Source organism: Chlorocebus sabaeus, chromosome 24, assembly GCF_047675955.1.
Source record: "Chlorocebus sabaeus isolate Y175 chromosome 24, mChlSab1.0.hap1, whole genome shotgun sequence".
NCBI lineage: Eukaryota > Metazoa > Chordata > Mammalia > Primates > Cercopithecidae > Chlorocebus > Chlorocebus sabaeus.
In genome coordinates, this window is record NC_132927.1 from 53,357,821 (window position 1) to 53,368,271 (window position 10,451).

Genomic DNA, 10,451 nt, shown 5'->3' on the forward strand with positions numbered 1-10,451 from the left:
AAATAGGTTTCATGACTCATAAGCACCAATACAACACTTGGCAGCAGATGAAAATGCAAGGACACATTTGCAGGAAGCTGACATGAATATCTATTTATATGTGGGGAGATTCTTAAAGAGGTGAGACAGGCACCTCCCATGTACCAGGATTAAGAGGCTGCAGCAGATCCATCAATATTGCCACTTATCCACACCCACAAACACACACGCGAGTGCGCGTGCACACACACAGTCCTGGTTTCCACCACTTCAGTGATGGCAGTGGCAAAGCAGCAACAGAAACTAAAAGGGTGTTATTAACAAGTCCCGACACCAGCCCAGCCTCCACACCGGAGTTCTGGGCGAACCAGTGATTTGTTTCTCCCCAAACGTGCCTGCACCCATCCCCACTTCCCAGTCTTCCCACTCCTTTGATGGGAGTGGGGGCTCCAAGTTTCTTACAGTCCTTCAGCCTTCAAGGGGACCATCAGGGCCCAGCACGCCCCGCCCAGGAATGAGGTGTGGCCAGGAATCAATTTGACTGGATTGCCGGGTTTTGTTTTGCTTCCTCCCTCCTGTTTTCTGCTCTTCTATTTGCCTCCCAGGAAAGTACAAGGTTCAGATCAGGTTTATTTGCCTTCCCCTACCACTGGGAGGACTCCAGGCTGCTCTTAGCCCACAGGGCTCTGCTCTAAAGGGCATTAGTCTTCTGTCCGCTTCCCCGCCTCTCTGCACCTCACAAACGCCGCCAAAAGCTGATTAGATGAATAATTGCATTGCTTCACCAGCAGGAAGGGATTTTTATTTGGTGTTGGAAGTAAACCTTTGCTTCAGGAACTAGGTTTGGGGTTTTTCCCCCTTCCTCATCCTCGGAAACCCTCTCTGATCAACTAAGTCTTCTGCCTTTAGAAGTAATTATTTAAAATAGAGGAAAGAAAACAAAGTGTAATGAATGAGGCGAAAACTGCTTTTCCAAGGCACCAGCCTGAAGCTACTGCGGACTCTCCAGGCTGAGTGTAAGCATTTGCTCCCAGCTCTGTGGCACTTTTGTTTTAAATATGCAAAGACGGATGTCTGTCATATCTAAGCAGCAAAGCATCCTAGCTTTTCTCCTAGACTTTTCCCCCCACTTGTCAAGTCACCAGCTGCATTGGGTGTCAGCCTATATTCACGGCCACAGGGCGAGGCCCCAGAAAGCATTCCTGACAATGCCATTTGCAGCTGGGCCCACATCCGGGGGAAAACAGAGATGCTGAAGAGTAAACCGAAATCGCTTAGTCAGCAACTGTCGCCTCCCCAAGAGGTGAATGTAAATAGCCTGGTACCGAGGGGGAGGGGCAGCAACGCAGCACAAGGCCTTTCCCACAGGCCAGCTCCCAGGGCTTTCAAAGGCACTAGGCTTTTCCTTCTGTACTGGAGGTAGGGAGGGTGTCCCCTACATCGGACTTGTGTGGCCTTAGCCCTAGAAAGACAAACTTGCTGACTCGGCGCAGAGTTAATATCAATTGAATTTATTACAAGTTACTAAGCTCCAAGGCACATTACAGTGTTCTGTTAACTACAGAAATGTATAAAGGACAAACAGAGCAGATTCTCCATGTCTAGCATTTCGCTCTACTGTTCAAAAGCATCCGTGCATCAATAAAGCAAAAACAAAACAACACGTGTAGATCCAACACATTCAGGTCAGTAGAAACAAACCAAAACATTTTCCCCTCACAAACTTGCAACAAAAAACATCCCATCCCCCCCGACACCCCCTTACCATTTTGCAAACAAAACAGAAAAACAAAACAAAACGGAACAAAATAAAGTGAAGACTTCAACACTTGGGGCAGTTTAGAAGGAAGCTTTCACCATTTTATAGCATCTTTTTTTTCTTTTTTTTTCTTTTTTTAGGCAGCAACACTGGCCTTGGCAAAAAAAAAAAAAAAAAAAAAAAAAGTATTTTTCTTTTGTGTGTGTGTTTCCTTTCAGAGAGTGCATAACATTTACAAAAATACACACCAGCAGCAGTCGTTGCTAAGGGCTATTAATTCTGTACCTAGGCAAACATTCTGCCACCAAATAAATGCTAACGAATATGATGCAAATGACCCAACCGATATTATACTGCTTAACACAAACCAGCTTATCCTTCAAATGAAGAAGTTACATACCTGTTTCAAAATATAGAAACATACGACGAAAATAATGTCTATACATAAGACTAACTTTTTGCAGTTTTGTTATATTCACAATTCTACACCTTGGGGGTGAGGGAAGGGAGGGTCGAGGTGGGTTGGGGGAGGGGCCCTCAGGATTGGAGAGGAGCTGGTCTAGGGCAAAGGAGGTGGCTGCCCAGTGGTTCAAGGGTCTCTTTCCTTTTTCACTTTAACATCCCCAGCTAAGATAGTCGCGATTTCGCCCTGCATGAAGGCCCAAGGTACATTCGACCCGACTAGGGGGCATTTCTCACCGCTGGGGCAATACACCTCGCCGGTGGCCCCCTGGGCCTTGATACTCTCTCTAGAGCAAGGGAAGCAAAATTTGTGGCTGGGGACGGACGGGCACTGAACGAAATGCGTGTCCTCCAAACGTTCGTGGCAAATGGTGCAGCAGAGAGGTCCGCTGTTGGCCATAGGGGAATCCGGAATGTTTTGGGGGTGCACTTGGTCCATGCCCGGGTGGGCGCTAGGCGGCGGCGGCGCCACCTGTAAATTCAGGTCCCCATTACGTGATGCCAAGCGGCGCTGCCCCGGCACAGAGGCCGGCGAGACTGGGCTGCTGCTGTTGCGCCGCGCGGACGCAGTGGTAGAGTGCACGGAACTGCCATCCTTGGGCGAGTGCGCTGTGCCCAGAGTATCTGCCACCGACATGAGGGCGGCCATGGGGGACGGACCGTTCTGGGGGGCTGACTCAGGTGGGGTGGTCCGGTTAGAATGGGGTCCCAGAGGAGGGGGCGGCGGAGGCGGACCCCCTGCCGCGTGCCCCGGCGCCGCGAAGCCCCCGGCGGACATGGTGAGCTTCAGCGCCTCGCTCTGGTTCGCCATCCACTGTTGCCTCTGCTGCTCCTCGCCCAGCTTCAGCGCGCCCTCGGCTGAGTCCGGGGGCTCCGGAGAGGCCTTCCTCTTGCGCAGGCTGGCGGCTGCGCCCCGGCCCGAGGGCGCCGCGGGCGGCAGGGTCCCGGTCCCCGGGGGTGCGCTGGGGGCGCGGCTCAGACTCACCAGCGCCGTGGGCAGCATGGGACAGCTGGCGTCCAGGTAGGGCTGGGGCAGCATGTCAGCGCCGGGCACGCCCTCCTTGAAGAAGCGCACGGCCTCGGGGAGCAGGTCCCCAAGCAGGCGCCAGTCCCCGGAGCCGTGCTTCTTTTCGTACTCCAGGTACTTGAAACCCGAAGATAGGCCCCGGCCGAAGTCCTTCATGCAGTCCTGGTACATCTGCTTGGCCACACCAGACGCACTGGAGTACACGTTGCCCGAGCCCGTGGGGTACTCAATGAACAGCTTCAATTCGTAGTCCATGCCGGGCTTGGAGACCGCGTCGAAGGCGAAAACGCGGCCCAGCAACGAGTGGTCCTTCTTGAAGCGAACCTCGTAGGGCGTGCAGCCAGCCAGCGTGAGCAGCGTGTCGCGGACCATCTTGGGCTTGTTGGCCCACTCCTCGGCGCGGTTGCGCAGGCTCTCGCTCAGCTCGGCCAGGGCCTCGGCGTTGCGCTGCTTCTCCTTCAACTCGCGCTCCTGGTCTGTGCTCGACACCGAGCCGGGCCTCTTGCCACCAGCACCCACGCCCACCTCTGCCACCGACGAAGAGGTCGAAGACGACGCGGAGGACGACGTGGCCGATACACCCGGGGTACCCCCGAGACAAGCGGGGCCCCCAGGAGCCCCTGGGGGAGCAGGCGTTGGGGGCCCACGGCTGCCCAGAGCGTGGGGCGGGGGTGGGGGGAGTACCGCGGCGCTCGCCGGGCCGTTAAGCAGCGTCTGCGGCAGCAGGTTGGGGGGCACAGTAAGCTGGGGACCTCCGCCACCCCCCGGGTTGGGCAGCCCCGTCACCAGCCCACCGTGCGTCCCACGCCGAGACGCCACCGACGCCGCCGCTGAAGACGAGTTGGGGCTCTGGCGGTTCAGCTCTGGGGGTCCCTCCTCCGGTGTTGGTTTGGGGAAGCCGTTTGGGCCTCCCAGGCCGTTGGGCAGCCGCGTGGCGTGGCTGCTGCTTCCCAGGCTCACCGGCGGTGGCGGGTACTCGAAGCGGCTGCGCTGTTCCACCGCGGCGGCGGCGGCGGCCGCGCTCAGGCCGTAGCGCTCCAGGCCAGACGGGGCCGCCAACACCGCAGGCTTGCTGGAACCATCAACGTGGTTGAGCTGTTGCTGCTGCTGCTGCTGCTGCTGCTGCTGCTGTTGCTGCTGCTGCTGTTGCTGCTGTTGCTGCTGCTGCTGTTGCGCGGCGGCCGCGGCCGCTGCTGCTGCTGCCGCCGCCGCCGCTTCCTTAGCCGACAGGGCCACTGTCTTGACCCCGACGGGCGGCGGCGGCCCAGGGGAGCGGCCGTCCTGGAAGCAGCCGTGCGCTCGCTTCAGCTGGCGCGCGGTCTCGATCACGAACTCGATGCGATCGGCGCCCTCGTAGTTGACGCAACCGCGGCATACGGGTTCCGAGAAGTCCCAGATCATGGCCCAAGGCATGCGGGGCAGGTCGCACAGGTAGCAAGATTGTCTCCGAGACGAGGACACCTGCGCCGCCGACATGATGCCGGCCCTGGGGAAGGTAGGCCCCCGCCCGGGCTGTCTCCGCGACGCCTTCTCCTCCGGGAGGACTGGCCGGCTGGGGAGGGAGTCCGACTGCGGGGGAGGGAGGGGGGGGCGAGAAAGTTCTGCCCCAGGGGCTGGAGGGAACGCGAGTCTCCACCGCCGGCGCAGCGCCTCGCCGTGGGGGCTCCACCGCCCGGGCAGCGGACGGGTTCAGCCCGCTCTTCGCCCCCACCTCCTACTGCGGTTGTCTCGTCGCGAGGGGAGCTCAGGCGCCTTCTTCCTGGTGCTGCAGACTTGGGCTGGAAGCTCCCGGCCCGAGGGGAGGGGGCGAGGGTGCCGGGTGCTGGCCGCCGTTGCCTCTTGGCCCCCTCCCCGGAGTGGATGGTGCGTGGAAGCTCGAAAGGGGCTGTCTCTTCCTCTCCCCGGGGGCCCCCCTACAAGCTGCGTCCTCTCCCCGACGGGCCCCCTGGGGCGAGGGCTAGAGGGTTCAGTGCCACCCGGTGCCCGGGTCCAATCTTGCTGAAGCCGCTGCTTCCCCGGAGGACCGGGGGAGGGGGTGGCCGCCGAGAAAGGACCTTCTCCCCTCCGCAGCGTCGGCCGTTCTGCTGGCGGCGGCTGGGTTTGCACCCCGGAGGGAGCCGCCGCGGCCACTGCTTCCAGGACGCCCGAGAGCAGAGGAGAGGCGGGCACGCACGCAGGCTCCCGCCGCCCCCAGGCCTGGCCGGCGCCCGGGCCGCCGCGGCTGGCGGCGCTCACGTTGGTTGCAGGGCGCTCGCGCGGCGCCTCCGCCCGGGTCGCATCCCTTCCCGCTCGTGCTCGCGCTCGCCCGGAATGTGGGGTTGTGATTGTTACTCTACGTTCCGGAGGCGCGTCTCGGCGCTCCTGCTCCGGCTGCGGCTCGCGCTGTCCCCGGCTTGGCCGCGCGGGATGCCGCCCGGGCGGAGCGCTGACGTCACCGCCATGCTCTGCACCAGTTCTCCCCCCCTCCCCTTTACACTTCCTCTGTGGAGCCCACTTGTTGCTCCGGAAAGGCGCATGCGCGGCAGGTTGCCCAGATTCCTCCCAGCCGGCCCCTCCTCCGCGCCTCCGCCCTCCCCTCCCCCCTCGCCGTGTGTGTACAACAGCTGAGGCCCGGCGAGCTAATGCTGGAAGTCCAGAGCTGGGGGTGGAAATTAAACAGACGATGACCTTTCCTTTCCCTGCCCGGCATTCCCAAGTAAAAACGCATTTAAGAACCACTAGCGTCGTTTCCGATCCCTGCTCCCCACCCCACCCCCAAGCCTCGGCAGTGAATTTAAATGTCCTATTTCAGGCTTTTTCGCCGTGAATTTCGTATAAGGTATTAACCATTTCATCTGTGATTGAACCTTATCCCCCCCTCCGACGTGGATGTTACATTCATCGCCACCACTGATGCCGAAGCACCTGCAAAATTAACTGTTTTACAATCTTCCAGAAACTGTGTTTTCTATTTGTTTTTGTGCCCTGATCTAGGAACCCGGGCTTCAACGATGGAGCTAAGTGAATTCAGAGTGCGCTACCCTTCCTCCTAGCCGCACTCTAAAAATTTTGGCTGAACGTCTGAAGAAGATACGAGCACCCCGAGGCCTTTAAGGAAAACCGTCAACTGGCTGCGCACAGCTGCAGTTGAGGGCAGGGAGGGGTAGGGGCCGGAGAGGCCAAACAGGTGAGTGGTTTTTCTAGAGTTTGATTTTTAAAAGGTAGGGAAGGCATTTAATAATACTGGTATCTTTTTGTAAAGCACAGTCGCAGTTTTCAAAGTTATTTCTGAGGCGCTGTGATCTCACTCCATGCTGCCCCAGAAGGCAGAACAAGGCCGTGATTTCTTTTTTCTTTTTTCTTTTTTTTTTTTTTGAGACGGAGTCTCGCTCTGTCGCCCAGGCTAGAGTGCAAAATGGCGCGATCTCGGCTCACTGTAACCTCTGCCTCCCAGGTTCTAGCGATTCTCCCGCCTCAGCCTCTCCAGTAGCTGGCCTTAAGGCACCTGCCATCAGGCCCAGCTAATTTTTTGTATTTTTGTAGAGACAGGGTTTCACCATGTTGGCCAGGCTGGTCTTGAACTCCTGACCTCAGGTGATCCTCCTGCCTCAGCCTCCCAAAGTGCTGGGATTACAGGCATGAGCACCACGCCCGGCCAAGGCGGTGATTTCTTTTGCCTTACAAGATCACTGCTCATCAGTATTGCTTATGACACAATGGATTTGTTGGTCATAGCTCTAGTTGGGGCATTTCTATTGATTATTCTAATTATTGGGTTTGCTTTTTTTTTATTTCATGAAAACTCAGATAATCCCAGGGAAGGCTGGAGAAGGGAAAGCAATATAATGGGATTTCGGGTTCTGGAGTCTGGCCAGCAGATTGAAATTTCCTCTCCATCACTTACTGGCTTTGCACCCTTAAGCTGGTTACTCACAAAATCTCTTTTCCGTCTGTAAAATGGCATGGTGGCTCCCATCTTATTAGGGTTGTTTGAAATTTCAACTTGGGTTTTTTGTTTTTTTGAGATAGGATCTTGCTCTGTTGCCCATGCTGGAGTGCAGTGGTACACTCGCAGCTCACCACAGCCTCACCTCCCAGGGTCAAGCAATCCTTCCACCTCAGCCTCCCTAGTAGCTGGGACTGCAAGCATGTGCCATTACACCTGGCTAATTTTTTTGTATTTTTGGAAAGGGATGGGGTTTTGCCATGTTGCCCAGGCTGGTCTCGAACTCCTGAGTCCAAGTAATGTACCCACCGTGGCCTCCCAAAGTGTTGGGATTACAGGCATGAACCACCTCACCCAGCCTCAATTTGTTTCTCGTCATAATAGGGGATAACGCTTACTTAGACTTGCCATGGGACACTTAGTAAACTAGATGGCTTACTTGCATTACCCTTAATATTATCTACATTATTAAGGGGATATTATCTATAGTATTTTGTTATTGTTTTGAGACAGAGTCTCACTCTGTCACCCAGGCTGGAGTACAGTGACGTGATCTCAGCTCACTGCCACCTTCACCTCCCAGGTTCAAGCGATTCTCCTGCCTCAGTCTCCTGAGTAGCTGGGGGTAACAGGCACCCACCACCACACCCAGCTCATTTTTTGTATTTTTAGTAGACACGGGGTTTCACCATGTTGGCCAAGCTGGTCTCGAACTCCTGACCTCAGGTGATCCTCCTGCCTCAGCCTCCCAAAGTGCTGGGATTACAGGCATGACCCACCATGCCTGGCCTATTATAGTATTAAACCCTTAATATTATGTAAAGGGTAGATTCTTTTACCTCCATTTTACAAACCAGGAAAATAAAGAAGCTATATAACTTGCCCACAGCCATTAGTGATGGAGCTGGGATTTGAATCCAGTAAATCTGATTTGAGAGGTGGCTTTGACAAGCTCAGGCTCACAGAGATGGTTTGGGGTGCTCAAAATTCCCATCAGCCCCAGTTGATCTGGTGTTATATACAATCTTCCGTAAGTACTATGCCAATACACCTTCATATCCAACCCCCAGCCTCCCCTTCCAAGCGCATTTGTACCACTGAGTTCTATATACAGAAGCTGTCGATCTGCCACTACCAGACTGTAACCTAAGTACACCATACAGAATGGAGAGCAGTGTCGGACTCACAGTGTTAGTTATTATCAGTATTGATACTAGTGTTGGTACTATTGCTGGTTAACATGTGACAGTACTTTGTAAATTGCATAAAATGTAAGGATTACTATGCTTATCACTCTCATTACTACTAATTGCAATAAAGTTCAATGGAAGCAACAAGAGATACTTACTTTTTTTTTGACAGTTGACTTCCAGAGCCTATTCCCCTATCCAACACTTCCCAGAGCCCCAATCTCCCACTCATTCTGGGGCCCCCAAGTGCAAAGGAAAGGCGAGTTTTTAAGGACAGAAAAGGAGGAGGAGGAGCCCTAGGGAGCCCCTCTTTCATCTCAAAGCAGCCAGATTTCTGTTTTTGCAAAACAGTGAGCTCACTGTGCACTCCAGAGCAATAGTAAACTTTCTCTGGCCTGCTGGCACTTTGCAGTGATTCCTCTGCAAAGAACTGCTTGGGGAGCATTGCCTCACTCTCTCTGACTTCAGCCCTCCCCACACCACAGCTACCCTGGAGTGAGTCAAAACATAGGGGTGGGAAATGGTTTGACATCCCCGCCAGCCTGGGGCTCCTTAGCTTTGGCTTGGCTGGGTGACCCATTTCTTTACATTAATATTTATTCAGCCCTTCCCTTTATTAAACCAAAAATATTGGGAAAATAGCAACCTAGCCACAACCCTCCAGCCAGGCTGCTAGAGAAAGCAAGTTGGATTCTATGTCATGGTGTTATGTTTGGTATGCACACACATATGTCTCCATCTCCCTGTCTGTCTCTGTCTTCACTGTTACTAAAGGAGATATATATACACACATACATGCTGGGGTGCCTTCAGACACACTGAGTTAGAAATCAACGTGTATTTAAACAGACTTCCATTACAGTCTCATAATCCTTTAATTTATAAAACAGCTCTCTCCAAACCCCCCCCCCAAAAAAAAAGTCACCATCATTTGTGGTATCTCATGTTGCCTGTCTGAGATGGCCGTTTGAGGATGTGTGAGAGACAGTGTGAGATACGGTGAGAGGCAAGAACTCCGATGTTCTGGAGATGGGTTTTCTCCCCGAAGAAGAGTCCCGTGCAACAAAACTATGACAACAGTGGAAAGGAACTGGAAAGGATTTGGGAGGGGGTTGGTGGAGGTGGAGGAGCCTCAACGTAAACTGCCAGGTGCAGAGACTCACAGAACTCTGTCCATGGGGTCTGGGAGACAAGCAGAGACTAGCAGAGCCGGGCGCCAAACGGCGACATCGTCTTCCCAGAGTTCCTTCCTATGTTGCTTTCCCCACCCAGCTTGCCATCTGGGCTGGCATCCTCAGAGAACCCTGCTGTAAACTGGAGCAAAAGGTCAGCTTTCCACCTGGCCTTTCCGGAGCACCACAGCCCAAGGTTACTAGTGGTGAGAAGGTCGCTAGGCGCGCACTTCGAAGCTCCCTGCAGTCTTCTGCCCCCGCCGTTTTGTGGCAGAGACGGGGCGGGTGGGTGTGGGGGGGCGGGGGGGTACTCTTGGCCTGGCATCCCTGCAGTCAGCTGGCTCAACCTTCGAGGAGGCCCGGGCTGAACCTCGCGTCACCCCGCTGCAACGCGCGCCGCCAAGCGCTCCAGCGAGAGAAAGGCCTTTTTTGGTAACAGCCCCGCGGTAAGCGGGACCCACTTCTCTGGCCTCGGAGAAGATGAAAACAAACGTCTGGGTTGGTCCCTCCTCTGGCCTTTCCATGGCCCCTGATCGCCGCGCGCCAGGAACCCCCGAGGCGCAGTTTGAGCCCTGGGCCTGTAGAGACGCGCAAACGGGCTGTGGAGGGTGGGGGAAGGGAGACAGCAAGATGATTTACGCTTTTACTCCCAGGCCCATTCCGTGGCGGAAGTATTTGCCTTTCCCTAAAGGAGTAATCCCGGTATTTGGGGAAAAAAAAGTATTAACTTAGGCCAGGGCGTAGGGTTACGCAAGAGCCACTCGAGCATGAAATCCCAGGAACAACGTGATTCGCTGAGAAGACCCGGGGGAGGGGAGCCTGCACTGCCTGCCAGGACCTGCCCAGCCTGGGGCGCGCGGGCAGTCGGGCTCTCAGTGCAAAATCGGGTGGAAGGAAAAGGAGGGCGGGCGTAGTGGTTGGTGCAGGCACAGTGGCC

General features: G+C 55.4%; 2 protein-coding genes across 2 annotated transcripts; one reads left to right on the plus strand and one right to left on the minus strand.

Annotated features, from left to right (window-relative positions):
- Positions 1-1,474: 1,474 nt before the first annotated feature.
- On the minus strand, positions 1,475-4,857 carry IRF2BPL (interferon regulatory factor 2 binding protein like). Its single transcript, XM_007987378.3, has one exon. The coding sequence runs from the start codon at positions 4,701-4,703 to the stop codon at positions 2,328-2,330; it is 2,376 nt and encodes a 791-aa protein (XP_007985569.3). The 5' UTR covers positions 4,704-4,857; the 3' UTR covers positions 1,475-2,327.
- LOC140710010 (uncharacterized) lies at positions 4,702-8,489 on the plus strand. Its single transcript, XM_073010813.1, has 2 exons — positions 4,702-4,722; positions 4,827-8,489. The coding sequence occupies exons 1-2, from the start codon at positions 4,702-4,704 to the stop codon at positions 5,832-5,834; spliced, it is 1,029 nt and encodes a 342-aa protein (XP_072866914.1). The 3' UTR covers positions 5,835-8,489.
- Positions 8,490-10,451: the final 1,962 nt, after the last annotated feature.